Consider the following 19,675-nt stretch of genomic DNA (forward strand, 5'->3'; position numbering starts at 1 on the left):
CGAATCGGAATTCATGCAGCAATGAGGTCAGCAAAGAGCGAGAGCAGCACGCAAGACGGCCCTTTTCTTCATTGTATTTTTTGTTGAGTGTGGTCAAGCCTGCCTCCTGCGTAGTAAAAGCCGAGTTCAAGCTAGGCGCTAACGCTAATGAGCGGCTACATCGCTGCCGTCTTACGTGTCGCTCTCGCTCTTTGCTGACCTCATTGCTGCGTGAATTCCGATTTGGGAGACCTGACAATTCAGACCGCCGCCACATTCTGGAAAAATGTGACCCAGATCGGATTAGAAATGGTCCGCTTCTGTGCGACTCGTCAGGTTCTGACCGTCAAGTTAATGCCTTACTGGAGTCGGAAAAACACAAAAAAATCAGATTGGTGCATTAAGATCTGCGGTCTCAACCTAGCCTAAGTGATCTTTCCATAATAATGTACATTTGGGAGGCATCTCACTGGATCGTCAACACATTGACTGACCTTGTTAAAGTCCTCTGGCGTGGCTCTCATTTCCTTCCAGGTTTTATTGAGCAGCTGAATGCAGATGCAGAAGAACTCCTCCCATGCGCGGTCATGAGTAAAGAACATAGGATGGTAGTCGTTGCAGCCCTCGTTAGCTTGGGAAACAACAAGAATTGTCAGGCGTTCGTTTTTTGTCGTCGCCTAAATCGACGCATGTCCGGTACTTACGCAACTCTCCAACTTGGAGTATCTCGCAGAGAATCCGCGTGAGGTCGATGGCACACCGGCCAAAGGGGCATTCGTGCTTGTCTTCCCGACTGCTGTTTTCCAAAACAATCTGTAAGGAGTGAAATCCATCGTACGCTTGACTTTTGTCGACTCGAGACTCCAAAGTCAGAACGTACCCGGATGTACGTGTCCTGGTGGACCTTGGCCAGGTACAGCATGTTGTCCAAAGCCAACATCCCTGGGGGAGTCTGAGTGAAATCCATAGCGGGGTTTAAATGGTTCTACATTGCGGACAGACAGAAATACAATACTATGAGAGAGCGTGTCTGTTTTGTCATTAACAATTATTAGGGAAAACTTACTGTGAAGCCTAGCATTTTGTAATCCTTAGCATACAAGGCCTTTCTTTTTTCTGTACCGGTGGGTTCATTTTCTCCATCAAAGGCGATCCTCCGAAGCTCAAAAATCACATCTCTTTGAGTCTGATCAACAGAAAGCAGCGCATTTTGAGGATACAAGATCGACATCACTTCCTGTTGATTTGGGGGACACGTCATGGTCATATCAGGTCGTTTGGGGACATTTGGGGAGCATGTCCTGGTCATATCAGCTCATTTGGGGACATTTGGGAGGGGTCTCCTGGTCATATCAGGTCATTTGGGGAGAGTGTCCTGGTCATATCAGGTTATTCGGGGACATTTGCGGGGTGTGTCCTAGTCATATCCCGTTGATTTGTGGGCATTTGTTTTTTTGCCATTGAAAATAAATGGGAAATTTGGACGTCCATGGCCGTCAATTTGCGTCAATGAAGTCCAAGCGCATACATTGGCATCAATAGAATCGACAAATATGGCCGTCAATGGCATTAAACAAAGTAAATGTCATTGAAAATGAACGGGAAATTTGGACATCCATGGCAGTCAACGGCATCGACATCCATATGCGTCAATGGAATCCAAGTACATTGGCATCAATACAATTGAGAGACATGGCCGTCAATAGCATCCGTCGAAATTGGCCTCAATGCAATGTTAATGCCATTGGAAATGAATGTGAAATTTGGACATCCATGGACGTCAATCGACTTCCGTATACGTCGAATAAATGTCCACTGTGCCAGGAAGGGTTCAATACAAAGCCAACTACATAATGTTGGCTTTCACGGAGTACTACAGTTGATGTTTTTGAACAATTTGAAGTAAAACATTGTCAAAATGATGATCGACTGTCACTTGATTTGATCGTGTTAGCAGGCATTGATTCATTAAATGTCACATCTTTAATCTAAACTAAATAGCCGTCTCTTTTTAGTTGCCCCCTCGGAACAGTGCAAAATCAAAAGTTTGACTAAGGAAAAAAAAAAAGAAGATGGCAGCTCCTGATATGAATTTTTACCTGGTCATTGGGATCCATTTTGGTCATCATTCGTTCCTCCAAAAGATTAAAGGTCAACACCTGCAGCACATACAGTTGATGTGCCATTTCTGCTTTGATGGGTCGATTTCCTCTTATGACGTGCTGATGGGAAAACAGGGAGAGAGACATAACTGAAATGCTTCAAAGAAAGGAGCACACTGACTGGAAGATGAGTTTGTCTGGACTGGAAGATTTCATTTTGATGTTAGCACATGACGTTGACCATAACATGCAGGCTGGAACAGTGGCTAGAGCTGACTGACACCGTGCTTCAAATCTTATTTACGAGACAGGGATCTCTTGTCGGTGTCCTTCGGAAAGCATGGATCTGAGTGAACCAAATTCAAGGGTCCGTTCTCGGACCGCTTCTATTCAACATCTACCAATATGCTTCAGATTATGGAACGGTACAAGATCTCCTGTGCAAATACTCTACACTTCAGTGTTTCCACATGATTATAGTCCCTTGGTCTCGCTGAGTTCATCAAATTAACGAATGGATGAGCTAGAATTTTCTCCAGCTAAATTTGATAAGACAGGGGCCAAAAACAGAAAGCACTCACTTGGGCACACGATGTCACTTACGGCGACAAACCAAGCCAGAAATCTTGGCGTAATTCCACTCACACCTAAACTTTGACTGCCATCGAAAGTCACTCACTAAATATGCCACCTAAAAATACAGTATAATAGCTAGATAGAATGGGCAAAAAAGACATGGAAAAACTTCATCATCCATTTTGAGTAGACTGGACTATTGTAATGGTATACAGGTTAATCGATCAGGAAACTGAAGCCGATACAGAATGCTGTTACCAGAGCAAGGGCGTCCACTGGTGGCCAAGAGTATTCTCCTTAGTTTGTAAAATATACATTGCGACTGCAAGTGGATGACCAAAAGTATTGGCACCACTGCAATTCTGTCAGATAATGCGCAATTTCTCCCAGAAAATGATTGCAATTACAAATGCTTTGGTAGTAATAGCTTCATTTATTTTGCTTGCAATGAAAAAACACAAAAGAGAATGGGGGGGATCATTATCATTTTACACCAAACTCCAAAAATGGGCCGGACAAAGGTATTGGCACCCTTTGAAAAATCATGTGACGCTTCTCTAATTTGTGCAATTAATCTGTTACTTAACTGTGACACATAACAGGTGGTGGAAATAACTCAATCACACTTTCAGCCAGTTAAAATGGATTGAAGTCGACTCAACCTCTGTCCTTGTGTGTACCACATTGAGTATGGAGAAGACAAAGAAGACCAAAGAACTGTCTGAGGACCTGAGAAGCAAAAGAGGAAGCATGGGCAATCTGGAGGCTACATCTCCAAAGACCTGAATGTTCCTGCGTCTACAGTGCGCAGTGTCATCCATAAGTGTAAAACCCACGGCACTGTGGCTAACCTCCCTAGATGTGGTCGGAAAAGAAAAAGTGACGAGAGATTTCAAAGATTCAAAGAAGAAAAAAACCTCGCCTAACATGCAAACAAGTTCAAGCTGTCCCGCAGTCCAAGGGCAAAACAGTGTCAACCCGTACTATCTGTCGGCGTCTCAATAAAAAGGGACTTTATGGTAGGATACCCTGGAAGACCCCACTCCTGACCCAAAGACATAAAAAGCCAGGTTGGACTTTGCCAAAACTTACCTGACAAAGCCAAAAACGTTTTTGGAAGAATGTTCTCTGGTCAGATGAGACAAAAGTAGAGCTTTCTGGGGAAAAGGCATCAACATAGAGTTTACAGGGAAAAAAAACATGCCTTCAAAGAAAACAACACAGTCCCCACAGTCAAACAGGGCGAAGGTTCCCTGATGTTTTGGAGTTACGTTGCTGCCCCCGGCACTGGACGGCTTGACCGTGTGCCTATCATTACGAAGTCTGAAGACAATCAACAAATTTTGCAGCATTTTGCATGGCCCAGTGTGAGAAAGCTGGGTCTCCCTCAGAGGTCATGGGTCTTCGAGTAGGACAATGACCAAAAACGCACTTCAAAAAGCACTACAAAATGGTTTGAGTGAAAGCACTGAAGACCGGCCATAATGAGTCCAGACCTGAATCCCGTGAAGAGATCTGAAAATGGCACCCTTCAAATCTCAGAGACCTGGGGCAGTTGGAGAGAAAGAATGGTCTAAAATTCCAGCAGAGCATTGTAAGAAACTCATTGATGGATACCGGAAGCAGTTGTTTGCAGTTATTTTGCCTGAAGATTGTGTTTGTATTAGGCTGAGGGTGCCAATACTACAATTTTGGACTTTTGTGTAAAATGATCATGATTTTCCCATTTGCTTTTGTGTTGTTTCATTGCAAGCAAAACAAATGAAGATATTACTACCAACGCATTTGTCATTGCAATCATTTTCTGGGAGAAATGATCTGACAGAATTGCAGGGGTGCCAATACTTTTGGCCAGCACTGTACAATTGATCCACCAACAATAGTTATAGTTTACACAGAAACACCAACCAAACCAATAATAAATAGGTAAGGCTATGGGTCCCCTCAATAGGTCTTCGATGACACTCCTTACATACATGCGGTTGGGAGGTAGTGGGGTCAAATGAGGATGCAGATACCGCTATGGTCTACCAGTCCTCATAAGTGGGTCGCAGTCTTTGGTTCCAGACCGCTCACAATGCTGTCTGTCACAGCTCCAGGAAATAACAGTCTTCCTTATTTGCAGCCGGCTCAGGGAAGCACTTCCACACAAGTCGCTGCCAAAAGGAATCATTCCGAGAGCAGTCTTTTTTTTCCGCTCGGCGGATTTCACGCCATTTCGCATTTGCCGGTTCTGCTTCGACACGCTTCACGATAGCCAATCTTTCCCCGGGCCGAGCGCACGGCCGCGTCCCGGCCTCGGTCGGCCGGAATAGTCGTGTTTAGACTTTGACGGCCGTCAGCAGTTTTAGTCGCATTTAAACCTGGGATTGTCTGGTTTTTGACCTCGATCAGTTGAATAGAAATACAGAACCATCCATTTGACGTTTGGAGACCACTCACATTAAGAATGATGGATCGAAGGTGCTTCTGGGCCAAAGTGCTTGCCATTTCCTGTGAACAGATCAACAGAAAAGTTAAAGAAGCAAACATCATTCAGTACAGCAGAGACAAGTAATCATTAAGCAGTTTTGCCACGCCTCCTGCTGCAACACCACAGACAATTTGATCCGACACCAATCTATGTGCAAGCCGTCCACATTTGCACGGCAGCTTTATACAGAGCAAAGGGAGAGGATGATATGAGATGCTGGTGTGTACTCACAGTGAGGTGCTGCTCCAGCGGGTTAGCGTACACCTCCTACAGGGTCAAGGGAGGAGGAGGAAGAGGTGGATGTGCGGTGCATGGTCAACATAAATGTGCAAACAGGGTACATGAGATACAAGGATATACAGTATCACTGACACAGCATGCACAGAAAAACAAACAACAACACAGCACAATTACAGCAGAAAAGGTTGCCACGAAGCATAGAGTGTCCCAAAATTTACTCTTCCTATTTTCCCATTTCATTTTAGATGTAAGGCTAACAGGTTTTGGAGCAAAATTTGTGGTCATTTTAAAATAACTCTTAGTGCTCCAACACCACATACAGTGGTATGAAAAAGTATCTGAACCTTTTGGATTTGATCACATTTCTGCATAAGACCACCATCAAATGTGATCTGATCTTTGTCAAAATCACACAGATGAAAATACAGTGTCTGCTTTCACTAAAACCACCCAACTTTTATAGGTTTTCATTTTTTAACGAGGATAGCATGCAAACAATGACAGAAGGGGTAAAAATAAGTAAGTGAACCCTCTGCCTAAGGAGACTTAAAGAGCAATTGAAATCCATTTTTACCACACAATTTAAGTCAGGTGTGTGCCCAATCCCTGATGAGCAATGTTCCCTCTAAGCTGCGCGCGTGCACAATCGCGCACTGATTCAATATTCATTTTCTCCGACATGTGAGATGATAAATCATGGATCCAGACAAAGAAAAATGGAAAAGTAACTTTTAAAAGGGTAAATATATGAAAAAGAAAATCTCGACCACTCCCTGATGTCTGCGATTTCTGCATCGCGACCCTTGTTATATGACCATGTTTCACTCATAAAATCCCCCCAAAAATCCAGCTGTGGCCATTCACAGCTGTGTCTTGACACTCAGTGATACATGCTACATTGAGTTTTTGGATCGAAACAAGATAAATACACGATAATATCTCGTTAATGTCATGGCGTCTGTAATTCTGCTCTCAAATTTTCTTCCCCCAGAAAATTGAGATTTTAAACTTTCCACACATGCATTTTTTAGTTTGGCCAAATTGGGGGTCTCAGAGCGTAACTTCAAGTCACCTGAGTGTTCTCCGCCATAAACGTTTTGTAGCGTCACTACTACTACTGTCAGCGCCGCAGTGGTGTGTCAGCGGGACACTCCTATTGGTGTGTTCGATTTATCAATGTGACGCACCCATTGGTAGTGAAAAGAGAGCTAGACTCCTGTGCTAATTTACTGAAGCAACATTCCGCCGCCAGTCTTTGCAAGCGCTACAGTATTAATTAATATCTCATTTTAGAACTGACATAATCTAGTTAATTTGACCAACCGATCATCTTAGAAAATAAAAGGATCACCAGGATCCCTGTAAGAGCTGCTAGGGTCACTGGTGTTGGTGTAACTATGCGTCACACTGACACCAGTGACCCTCTGAAGACGGAAGTGTTCGCCCAAACATGTCAGGTAATTCAATCCATTTCTATTGTCTGGGATAAAAGACATTTTTGACTAATCTATAAGTGTAGGTAAAATGAACTCAATACAACTATTTTGCCAAAACTTCTGTGGAGTGTCCAAGTGCCTTTTTGCGAACATTAAACGAGCAACAATGTTTTTTTTAGACAGCAGTGGCTGACTCCATGGAGTCCTCCCATAAACACCATTTTTGGTCATAGTTTTACATATAGTTGATACTGTATATTGGACTGTGTCAGTGATTTCTGTAAGTCTTTAGCAGACACTCTAGGCTTCTTTTTTACCTCTCTGAGTATTCTGCGCTGTGCCAAAATCTCTCCATTTGTAGACAACTTCTCTGACTGTCGATTGATGAACATCCAGACTTTTAGAGATGGTTTTATATCCATTCCCAGCTTGATACAAATCAACAGTCATTGATCGCAGCTCTTTGATGCGGATCAAACAATGCTTCTCATCAAGACATTTCTTACCAGGTGTGTGTTTTATAGTGGGCAGGGCAGCTGTTCCGTTTTCCCCACGGTGTATGGGGAATTATTCCGCACAGTTTTCCTCTTTTTCCTTTTTATTTTTGCTCTTTGTATTTAAAAATGACAGGCGGAATCAGCCGTAGTAGCAGTAGGTAATAACCTGTTGGCTGCACACCGGGTCAAGGCTCACCACTATTTGTTCGGAGGAATCGCGGCCTTTGCTTGTTCAAACGTGACATGACGTTCACGTGACACGCACAAACTTTCAATCACGTGACGCGCACAAACATTTGAAAGGACCGTCCGCTAAACGCACCAAACCTTCAATTGTTATTAGGAGGGCAAATACAGCGAACCACAACGGAAGCTTTAAACCACTCATCAATTGCTCTTTAAGTCTCCTTAGGCAGAGGTTTCACTTACAGTACTTATTTTCCCCTTTCTGTCAATGCTTGCATGCTATCCTCATTAAAATATGAAAACCTATAAATGTTTGGGTGGTTCAAGTTAAAGCAGACACTTTTCTCATCTGTGTGATTGTGACAAAGATCAGATCACATTTGATGGTGATTCTAGGCAGGAATGTGAGAAATTCCAAAAGGTTCAGATACTTTTTCATACCACTGCACGCTATAGATTACCTTTGATTATTTGCCAAACTTTCAATGCACGTCTTCTCACACGACACCCTACAGATAGGCTATAATGACATCATTCTTACGAGCGTAGGAAAGAATGATGTCCTCCTTTGTTAGAATCCTACGTCATGTCATTTTTAAGTGTTCTGACCTGCCGTCGATCCTCAGGCGCTTTCAGGAACAGCGCATTGATGAGGGCAATGGCGTAGGTCTGAATCTCTTGGTTTGACCTGAAAGGATAGCGAGCGACACAAGAGTCCTGTTAGAAGTATCTTGCTCCACGTACCTGACCGCAGAGTTGTATGTTAGTTGGACAGGCCTAAAAGTCGGCTACATGACTCTGGCCCTCCAAAGCCCCTTGTGCGTGTGCTCACACTTGCAGGTGCCCGATGAGCTGTCCCACGGTGATCTCCTGAGCCACTCGGTGGTAGAGGCTGTGGCTGTTGAGCACCATGCTCTCCAGGATGGCCAGCGAGCGCTGCAGGATAGACACGTCCACCATGGGCTGGTTCACGTAGCTCGCAATCTTGGGAGAAGGAAATAAAAGAAGGAAAAGCGGCACTAGACAAGCTCTACCTCCAGCAATGACGCTGCACTGCGCCGCGTGGGGATAGGAACATCCTTTTTCAGCGTGAAATGAGTTATTTTATAGCATTTGCTTTGAATCGGGGCCACAGCTTTCAGAAAATAAACACGCGCACAGAGCGAATGAGCTCCAGATAATCCAAGGAGTTGCTAGGCAACAGCACCCACCAGTTTCCGCTGTGTAGGAAGTACGGAAGGTCAAAGTGAAATCAAAGCCAGCAAATAACGAGGACTAAGACGCAAATGGAGCCTATGGGAGGGATGGTGAAAGCTGGGCTACCTGCTTAATGAAGGAGAGCGAGATAAGATCCCAGGACACGATGCCGTGATCCATTAACTCCAGGAACGCCGTAAGAGTGAAGGCCAGCATTTCACCGAAGCTGCAATTAGAAGACAGTATTCGTCTCATTCGACGGTATTCTGCACGCAGTGTTCTTTTTGGCAGCCCTTTCAATTTTTGCTTTACTCTTAGGCTTTTGGACGAAATTGGTCATGATTTAGTCATTTGAAAATGTGTTCGTCTTTGTCTAGTTTTAGTCGACGAAATCGCTTACAAATTTCGTCTCCTTTTAGTCGACAGTTACTCAAAATGTTTTAGTCTGTAAAATTCAGAAGTTTTAGTCCGAAAATAATGGTTTCCAACAATATTGAAGGAACATGGACAGACGAACATGTATCATAGCGTCCAGTGCTGTTACTGTGATCTGATTACTTTTTTTTCAGTAACGCAAAATCTAACGCGTTCATTTTTCCATACCAGTAATCTAGGAATTAAAGTTAGTTTCCCTAGTGTCTCTGCGTAACTATTTTGTTATTGCTTCGTAATGTTTGTAGCATAAAGAATATTGTAGTCATGTACAATGAGCATTTTGAATAGAAAATGCTACAAAAATCTTCCTGGTACATGTTTCCATGGTAACCGCTCACGGATACTTTTTGTTTTGGTCTCAAGGCACACGCGCAAGTATTTTTCCTTCATTCTGGAGTGTATCAGCGCTAGTTTGGACCCCCTACTTGCGTTGCCGTTGCGGAGCTTTCGTCGCAACGACGGGCGGTCATCGCTCCAAGTTGGCGAGCACTGTTTATCATATTCGTCTTGCACATTTATGCCGTGAGGCGACGTGTACGGTTAGCATCTTTGGGATGCGTTGCATATCCGATTGAGTGGAAAGGGCTTAGTTGCCGCCACGTTTTGTGGCCAAATTGACCGCGTGTTTGTACGGCGTACTTCCGGGTTCGCGCCCCCCACCTTTGTGTTTATTGCACTGGTCAATTCATTGGTGTGTTTTTGATTATTGTGCAGTCAATTTAAATTGCTTTACATTGGCACTGATATGCTGTTAACCCTAACCGAAATTTAGATTTTTTTTTTATTTTTTTACATTAGCCCATTTTTCCAGTTAGCGGGTTTTAATCAGTCAGTGGAGTTGATTTGTTAGTTTCAGGGCTCCGGAGTGGCTAAACTAGCTCGAGTCAATGGTGGTTGAAATCAACTCCATCGACTAATCAAACCTCCGCTAACTCGAAGATGAAGCCATATGTGAAAAATTCCGATCTTCCCCTTTAAATTCAATTATCGGAAAGTCAATGACATGCGATGACATTTTTCTGTTGCCATTCTTAAGTTGAGGCAGCAAAGGGGGGAAAAAAAGGAACTTTTATAGTTACTTTGATAATGAATTAATCAGTGAAGTAACTAGACTACTTTTTTTGAGGTGTAATCAGTAATGAAATTACTTTTTCAACACTGGTAGCGTCTACAAGGACAACGCCAAGTTGGTGGTGATAATACTCACTCAGCAGGAAAAGCAGTACACCATTTTCAGTTAAACCCAACTGGAAGCCATGAAGTGTATGTAAATAAAAAAACGTTTTTAACACCAAGACGTCTTTTTTTGTTGTTGCTATTCTTAGAGTCTAGCCAGAAGTTGTAAGTCAATAGGTATTTCCCAGTAATTTCTCATTTACCAAACAAAACAGCAGAAGTGGACTACTAGCAAAATGCCATTTCGCTAAATGGCTCTCTTCTTGATTTACTGACCAGAAAGGCCATGTGGCTTTGCTTCAGACTGGCCAGTGTTTTAAGAGCACGCTCGCTATTCTGAAGCTAATGCTACGCTAACACTAGGAGTTACATTTAGTGTCTGACGATCACACAGCACAGACCTTTAAAGGCTAACGCAGCATTGCATATTCCCTCTTGACACGACAAGAAAACAAATCTTACCGTTTCTAAACAAGCTGGAGCACATTTGACACATCCTAAACTCCGGTGAGGAGAGCGAGGGAGAGGCGCAGCACATCTCACATAACCGACACGACCCAAACAATGCTACGATGCAAGCTGACGTACTCCACGTACAATATCAGAATGTCACGCATTGTGAACATATGACAGAAACGATGTGGCATTTTCGTCGCCTCGTCAGACGAAAACTGGCATTTGTCCCGTCATGTCTCCCAATTCACGATTCGAACTCGTCATCGTCATGAAAAAATTGTTCTTCGACAACACAACACAGTCAACACGACAGTCAATGTATGGTGAAAAAGGAAGAAGGGAATTCACATTGTTTGTAACATCACCAAAAAAAAAAAAAAAGAATCTCACTGGGTGCCGCTTTCAACCAGGCGAGCCAGGGTCCCCATTCCTTCCATGTTGACAAACTCAGCGGCGAAGGTGGGGTCCGCCGACAGCTTGGCCAGTTCCTTCAAAGCTTCCAGGCGAGCGTCGATCCCGTGGGATTGGGTTCGCTCCAGGAGCTGACGAGCCGCACGGCCCTGGAAAAAAAATATGAGGATTTTTGAGGGTTTTATAGACCTGTTTTCAAGTCATTACAGTCAAATGAGTGGACGATAATAGAACAATTTATTGAAAGATGAGCTATTGTTTAGCTGAAAAAGTGTACGTCACAATTCATAGCAGCAAGAAAAGGAATAAATGACCATTTTGGCCATGAGGGTGAAAGTGGTCAGAAATGGTTAGGTGGCACAATGTCAATAATATGGATGCTTAGGCAGAGAGTGTGGGGATGTTTTGCAAAGGAAAGCTCCCCTCATACAGTGTCATGGTCCTTTTGGTTTTCCCGTTCAAAATATTCCAAAAACCAACCACTCAGGCCCTCGTTCATATTTGGCCCTATCATTCACAGTTGGGCAAAAAAATCATTTCCAGTGATAAAAAGCCAAAACGACCACAATTCATACATAAGGCGCACTGTTCATTTTGGGGAGAAATAAATAACTTTTTAAACCTGTCCTATTCAGCTGCCTAGACACAGAGAATAAGAATCTGAATCGGAACAAATAAAGCTGCGCCTTACAGTCCGGTAAATGTTACTTACGGGAGAAATGGCCAATCGAAGGATGGTCCCATTCTTTATTTCACAGCGGCTCTAAAGGAAAAGCACAGGATCGGTGTTGACCTCTAGTCTCACAGAGTTGGAGGGAGAGAGCGGAAATCACCTGTTCCGTGATGTAAAGCTGAGCGCCATCGGCATACCGCAGAGCAAACTGTTCCGAGCCGGACAAAGACCAGCTGAAAATCAACAGATACAGTAGCATTTAATCAAAAGAAAGCTTTCACTAAAACTGCAAGACAACGAGAGAGCTTTTTTTTCCTTGAGTGTTTCCAGCCATTTTTTTGTTCAAATGAATCATAGCAAAGTTTGACAAAGCATGATATTAAAAAGAGGATTAAGCATGAATTGGCAAGGCGTTTGCAAAGCACAGAAGGCCTGGCCTCTTTCTTATTGCCGTCTTCTTGCATCATCATCATCATCATCATCATCCGCAGCATAAACAACCCACCGTTAATCTCTTTAAAGTGAGAACAAATCTTTCATGAAATGTCCATTTTCTTTTCTTTCGTATAGAGAAATCAATGTATTCATGCTTAAAATCTCCAAAAAATAAAAAAATAACTTCTGACATTGCACATTAATTGCATTTTGCAGGGTGGAAGGAGCCTTAAAAAATCAACAACTACAAAAAAAATATATATTTCTAAAACATTTTATCAATTGATAGGTGACCACGTACATCGGTATGAAAAAGAATTTGAACCTTTTGGGATTTCTCACATTTCTGCATAAAATCACCATCAAATGTGATCTGATCTTTGTCAAAATCACACGGATTAAAAATCAGTGTCTGCTTTAACTAAAACCACCCAAACATTTATAGGTTTTCAGATTTCAATGAGGACAGCACGCATACAATGACAGAAGTTGGAAGAATAAGTAAGTGAACCATCACATTTAATATTTTGTCAGGCCCCGAGGCAGCAAAACAGCCCCAAGTCATGATGCTCCCTCCACCTTCCTTGAGGTGTTGATGTTGGTGAGCTGTACCATTTTTCCTCCACACATGACATCTTGTGTCGCTCCCAAACAATTTAACTTTGGTTTGATCAGTCCACAAAATATTTTGCCAAAACTTCTGTGGAGTGTCCAAGTGCCTTTTTGCAAACATTAAACGAGCAACATTTTTTTTTTAGACAGCAGAGGCTTCCTCCGTGGAGTCTTCCCATGAACAACATTCTTGGCCATAGTTTTACATATTGTTGATGTGTGCATAGAGATACTGGACTGTGCCAGTAATTTTTGTAAGTCTTTAGCAGACACTTTTTTACCTCTCCGAGTATTCTGAGCTGAACTCCTGACGTCATCTTTGGTGGACGGCCACTCCTTGGGAGAGAAGCGACAGTGCCAAATCCTCTCCATTTGTAGACAACATCTCTGACTGTCGATTGATGAACATCCAGACTTTAGAGATGGTTTTGTATCCTTTCCCAGCTTGATACAAATCAACAATCGCAGGTCTTCAGACAGCTCTTTTGACCAAGCCGTGATCCACTTCGGACAATGCTTCTTATCAAGACATTTCTTACCAGGTGTGTGTTTTATAGTGTGCAGGGCAGCTTTAAACCACTCGTCACTGATTGGGCATGCACCTGACTTAAAATGTTTGGAAAAAATTGGTTTCAATTGCTCTTTAAGTCTCCTTAGGCAGAGGGTTCACTTTGTATTTTCTCCCCTTCTGTCATCGTTTGCATGCTAGCCTCATTAAAATATGAAAACCTATAAATGTTCGGGTGATTTTAGTTAAAGCAGACATTGTATTTTTATCCGTGCGATTTTGCCAAAGATCAGATCACATTTGATTAGATGCCTAAATGTAGTTTTGAATTCATTATTTAAGAAGAAACAAGAACAGGCAGAAAGTAAAATGACCCCGAATAAACGACAAACCTTCAGCAATGAACCAGATGGCACATGTCTGATACTGTAACTTGGGAATGATCTATTATTCACTAATAAGTAAACGTAAAGATAACATCCTAACCCTAACCAAAATAGCAAATAAAGAAGGGGTTGACTTACCCATCGCAAACTTCACGGATGATTGAGGTCAAAGGTCTTTTCTGTGGTGGATAGAAGAGAGCAAAAGATTCAAATTGAACAGAATAAAATCATTCCTTGTCTACTGACATAGGTGAAAGGCATAAAGTACAAACATGCGAAAATGGTTGCAATAAGAATGGAAACAAATAGGACCTGGTTAGGTAAGTTAAACATAAGCATGGAGTAGTTGTTGTTATTATTATGTATGTTAGCGCTGCTATAGCTTAGCTACCTAAATGAGGGGAAGCAGCAAGTGCAAGAAGAGTGATGATGCACCAACCTGGTCCATCTCTATAAGCTGAGCATTGGCACCCGGCCATTCAATAGCCACCTTCACAATGTCCGCAGGTGGGGGCATGGTTGCCTTTTTGTTGTCACCTGCAGAAAAAAAATGGATGACGCACTTCAGTTACATTCCGATTTCTCTTCCACCGCCATACGGCAAATCAAATGAAACAAGAAAATGCCATTTCTGGAGAAATTGGAAATCAATAGGAGGGAATGGAAGTTTTTGTGCTATTGAAATGAATGAAGGCAAATATGGGAAATTGTGCCCATTAGATATGAGTGGAAAGGTTTTGAGCAAATTTGGGGGGGAAATATGTATTCAACTTTTGTGCACCTTAGCCTCCTGATTTTTATTTATTTATTTTTTTCATTTATGAATGATGTCATTTTGACAAAAACTGAAGGACGAGAAACATTTTGAAATGTCTGCGTTTCTTAGCGACGGTCGTTTTTTGGGGTGTCAAACATAAGAGAGCCTGCATTGCGTCGTCTTGGTGTTTCGACGATGTCGGTGGTTCACACGGTTTTGGCTGGGAAGAAACACCATTGAAAAAAATATATATATTATAAAGGGTTAGCTTTTGCATTACATGCAAAGCTAACGTCAACTATTTACAAATCTAGTCGTATGAGGCTAACAACTACAGTGTGTGATGAAGGAATCTGACCTTCTAGCCAGATTGCCGGAATTGCGCCAGCCGAACCGCCGGACCCGCGCTGGCGCCGCTCCAACGACCCGGGCCGGCGAAAATCCGACAACCCGGCCAAAAGGCCAAACTCTGCGTGTTCACCTTACTCTTAACCCCTTGTACTGACTCCATTTTGAAAAGGGCTTCGAAACACAAGTTGATCATTTATTCAGGTCGACAGCGATCAAACGGCAAGGCAAAACAGCGACAGACTCAGGCGAGGAGGAGACTCAGGCTCACCATATCATAAGTCAACAAAAGGTTCCCTGAGAAAAAATGATGACCATTAGTTAAACATTCAGCCTTTTTTAAGGTTCTCGCGGGGCGGGCTGTGGGCAGGAAGAAGGGTGTGTTTGGGCGTTGTTTACCATTTTCTTCTATTGCAGTTTGGCTGTTTAGTTCGTGGATATCGGGCCGGTGTTCCTTATAGGACAGGACGTCCCGCCATTTGTTCTAGACCAGTGGTCTCAAACCGGTCCTCAAAGGGCCGCAGGGGGTACTGGATTTCATTCCAACCAAACGAGACAAATACCTTTTCACCAATCTGGTTTCTTACAAGTGTAATCAGTTGATTGCAATCAGGTGCTGCTTATGTTAGTAGAAACCTCATTGGTTGAACTGTTTGTGCTGGATCTGTTGGAACAAAAACCAGGACCCACTTTGTGGAGTCGGTTTGAGACCGCTGTTCTTGACTGTTCTAAAGAACTGATTGCAGGATTTGGTGTTGCAGACATGGGCTTGTAGATGTCTTGCCTATCACCTGGTTGTCAGTGTCAATCTTGCTCGGTCAGCTGCATGATGCACGCGTTGGGCTTCCGTGATCAGAAGGCGTCATATATGTCTTATGCCCTAGGTCAAATACATTCTGCTTGTTTTCCTTAAACTGCTTGTTATCCTTAAACTATGATATAAATGCTATTTATTTTATATTGGGTACGTTAGAGTAATACAAACAGTCAAACAGCAACTAAGAGAAAAGATACTATTCCCTGATTGATTATATTAAGTGTGCTAGAGTCATACAAACAGTCAAACGGTAAATACGAGAAAAGATACTATTCCCTTCATTGATGAAGGCTGCTTCATATTAAAGCCAAACTTGTTTTGCGATTCAATCAAGAAGCTCATTACCTAATGGAGAAATGTAGATGTGGTCACTCAGTTGCACACCCCTGTACTTGTATCAACTCTGTCAGTTCCCCTGTAAACACCACAAGAAACAAGTGTTAGCTTGTTTAAATTCACAAAGACAAAACATACAAGAAACAGTGTACGATTTGTGTTGTTTTATTGAGATTTCATGAAAGAAAAATGCACACCCTAACCATTAAACATGACCCAAAAGTATCCGAATGACTTGTGAACTAAAATGATCAATAGAATCATATAGCATGTATAATGTTTTCAGACTCTCGAATTATATAGCTGCAACGGGTGTATAATTCCACTTTATATAGAGTAAGCATTGTTGTTTTCTTCAACGATGACGAAAAGGAAAACATTCCGCCAACAATGAATTTTTCTGTGATGATGACCAGCTAAAAACAAGTCTTGGGAGACTAAAAGGTGACAGGACCAAAGCCAGTTTGTGTCTGACGAGAAAAAAATGCGACGTACTTTTCGGTCACAACGTGCGACGTTTTCCTTATTGCACGTGCAGTATGTCAGCCTGCATCGTAGCGACGTTTGGGTCGTGTCACTCATGTGACGTCTAGCTCGCTTGGATTTAAACACACGTTAAGATTTGCTTTCTTTTCTTGGCGAGAGAGAATATGCAATGTTGCTTTAGCCTTTGAAGGTTGATAAAGAGTGATCCTCACACGACACGCTAAATGGAACTTGTAGCATTAGCAGGGGTGGGTAGAGTAGCCAAACATTTTACTCAGCTAAGAGTAGCGTTACTTCAAAATAATATTACTCATGTAAGAGCAAAAGTAGTCACCCAAAAACTGTACTTAAGTACAAGTAAAAAGGTATCCAGTTAAAACAATACTCAAGTAATAAGTAACATTTTGAGTAACTGCTTATTTTTGTTTGATTTTTTTTTTTTTTAAACAATGGTTTTTCTTTCCTCTCAGCACAAACTTATCTATATGAACTGTTGTTATCATTATACTGTATAATAACTCTTTACATAGCCACATTAAGTCAAAGAAATAATTTTGAAAAATCATTAATGAGAGAAAGAAAAACAGTAATGAAGCATTATTTGTCAAAAGAGCATGAGTGTCCTGCCCTCTAATGGAGAAAATACTTCATAGTTGGAATAGTGAATACTGTAGTGCGTTCATAGTTATTATTATGAAATTAAAATGATCATATCTCCGGTTTTCTGTGGTCAATTGGTGCCACATAAAAACTAGAAGAGAGTTTTAAATCCGCACTTTTGATTCATGTTGTGGGCAGCGCTCTATGTTGAATGCTTCATTTGTTATGGTGCTTTAAAAACGTGTGATTGAATAAGCTTGCGCGATCATAGAATGGCAAGCTTGCTTCTGATTGGTGTAATGGAGTCATGTGATTGTTGCGACATCTCATTGGTGGAATTAGTAGCGCTACTCTTGGCAATAGCATTGCTAGCAAAAAAAATAAAAAATCTAATATATATACAGTGAATAAAGAGGAAAAAAATGTAATGACTTTTGTAGCCCAAAGTAGCGGTGTAGCATTTTTTTTCTTCACAAATCTACTCAAGTAAAAGTAAAACGTATGGCTTAGTAAAATTACTCCTAGGATTACATTTTTCTCAAAAAGTTACTCAACTAAATGTAACAGAGTACATGTAATAATGTGTTACTACCCACCTCTGAGCATTAGTATAGCATTCGCGATAGCTTTAGCATGGTGAGCGTCATCTAAAACTCTTTTTTTTTCCCTGTACATACAGCTGGTAGAGCCAAGCATAACCTTAATTTATTGAAAATAACGTACTGTTTTCCTGCTGAGTGCGTATTGTCATCACCAAGTTGGCGTTGTCCTTGCATACGTGCTCGTCTGTCAATGTTCATGCGAAATTGTTGGAAACCTTCATTTATTTATTCTTGGACAAAAACTTTTTAATATTACAGACGAAAACATGTTGACTTGTCGTGGACTAAAACTAGAGGAAATTAGTCTTTGTTTTAATCAATGAAAACTAGACAAAGACAAACACATTTTGAAATGACTAAAATAGGACTAAGAAGTATTTAGGTCCAAAAGACTCAAATGAAAAGGGCTGTCCAAAACAACGCTGACAGTATGTAAACAATTCAAAGTCATCTAACTCAGACAACATTGTCACCGTAACAGAAGTGCAATGAATAAAATGAGTAATTGCGGAGCTCTATTCAAATGAGCCTCATGATTTGTATGCTAGTGCACCAACACGTGCTGTGGATACTGGAACAAAGCCACCAATACAGTATAAAATCAGTTTCGGTGAATTTTGTCGCATCAATCGACACTGTTTTATCACAGGACTGATTAACTGTTCAGTAGATTATTATTTTTTTTTTTTTTTACAAGTAAAGCTTACTCGGTAGTCTATGTAGTCTCTCTACGAGTCGAATGTTGAATGCAAGTTCAGTATGTCCTGACAAGAACTAAGCTCAGAAAACCTCAAATGGATTCACAATTGCTTTCATGGTACTTAACGGGCCCGGAATATACTGCACACGGGCAATCATCCGTAGTTTTGGAACATTTTCTGACACTTTGGAAAGCGGATGCAAATCTTGGCGTGTCAAATTAAACATCTCACCAATTGCCTTTTTAAAAATAGTTGGTTTTTTATTTGAATTTGTCAATGTGGAAAAACTGCATTTTCCTTTTCTATATCATGTTTTAAAAAAACAACAACAACGTGTATTTTCGCCAATCGGATGAACCCGCCTTTACATTCTTTACTATACTAAGAAGCTGAAAACTGTACTTATTAAGGTCCTTGCCTGCAATAGAAAAGACCAACTTTGTGGCTCAACTGTTGCACAACACAAGTTGGTAGTCAATGCATGGAGCTGCAGCGTGCGGCAGCAGGGACACCATTTGTCGGCACCAATAGCCTCAGCCCGGTCGTGAGCACGTGTTCGCCGGTCGCTTGGCAACAACCGCTAACCAGCCGGGCCGGCAGTAACGTTGAAAAAAAAAATCCACAGTTTCCAAGATACAGTATTTTTAGCACAGCATAAAATGTCCCGATTCCATGGCCAGAGTGAGGTTTGCAATGGAAATGCCTTAAAACAACTCTTTGAGTGTCATAATGATTGCATATTGTCAGGGGTACAAATACCGTCATTTTCGGACGATAAGGCGCACCTGACTGCCGCCACCCACCAAATTTGAAACAAAAACGGCATTTGTTCATACATAAGCCGCACTGGACTATGAGCCGCAGCTGTCCTCACTGTATTATGGGATATTTACATCAAAAGATCTTAACCGGTAGCACTTTATTTGACAGACAGCGGCATCATAACACTGTCATAAAACCAAATGAACCACCGTGAAGCTTTGAACCCATTGGCTGCAAAGCTTCATTGCTTCAAGAAGATTCATTTGGCCATCTCTGCTCCCTTGGGGGAGACGGTCAACCTCTACTGCCACCTGCTGTCATCACTGTTATTGTCCAACATGTCTTCTAGCATGCATTGCAGTGCTACAGATAAAATAACAATTAAAATTCATGTTCTGTGCTAATTATTTTCCAGTTGTTTCATTAATTGCTAGTTTTGGAATTTGGTAACACGTTATTTGACAGTGGTGCTAAAAGACTGTCATTAG

General features: G+C 41.8%; 1 protein-coding gene across 8 annotated transcripts in view; it reads right to left on the bottom strand.

The window, feature by feature from the left end:
* LOC130921269 (engulfment and cell motility protein 2) overlaps nt 1-19,675 on the bottom strand; it is a 31,143-nt gene that overhangs the window by 9,362 nt on the left and 2,106 nt on the right. For 2 of the 8 annotated variants that reach the window (XM_057844951.1, XM_057844945.1), the window contains exons 2-17: nt 16,046-16,115; nt 14,218-14,315; nt 13,917-13,957; nt 11,998-12,070; nt 11,877-11,927; nt 11,144-11,313; nt 8,813-8,912; nt 8,322-8,473; nt 8,099-8,177; nt 5,362-5,397; nt 5,100-5,150; nt 2,079-2,201; nt 1,046-1,165; nt 860-964; nt 684-792; nt 474-610 (exon numbers count right to left, since the gene is read on the bottom strand). In XM_057844951.1, coding sequence (XP_057700934.1) covers nt 474-610; nt 684-792; nt 860-964; nt 1,046-1,165; nt 2,079-2,201; nt 5,100-5,150; nt 5,362-5,397; nt 8,099-8,177; nt 8,322-8,473; nt 8,813-8,912; nt 11,144-11,313; nt 11,877-11,927; nt 11,998-12,070; nt 13,917-13,957; nt 14,218-14,295 — 1,425 coding nt within the window. In that variant the 5' untranslated portion in view covers nt 14,296-14,315; nt 16,046-16,115. Of the gene's footprint in view, nt 1-473; nt 611-683; nt 793-859; nt 965-1,045; nt 1,166-2,078; nt 2,202-5,099; nt 5,151-5,361; nt 5,398-8,098; nt 8,178-8,321; nt 8,474-8,812; nt 8,913-11,143; nt 11,314-11,876; nt 11,928-11,997; nt 12,071-13,916; nt 13,958-14,217; nt 14,316-16,045; nt 16,116-19,675 lie in introns of those variants that run through there. The other 6 variants (XM_057844948.1, XM_057844947.1, XM_057844949.1 and 3 more) reach the window with 6 other exon arrangements.

The sequence above is a fragment of the Corythoichthys intestinalis genome, chromosome 9, assembly GCF_030265065.1.
Source record: "Corythoichthys intestinalis isolate RoL2023-P3 chromosome 9, ASM3026506v1, whole genome shotgun sequence".
Taxonomy (NCBI): Eukaryota; Metazoa; Chordata; class Actinopteri; order Syngnathiformes; family Syngnathidae; genus Corythoichthys; species Corythoichthys intestinalis.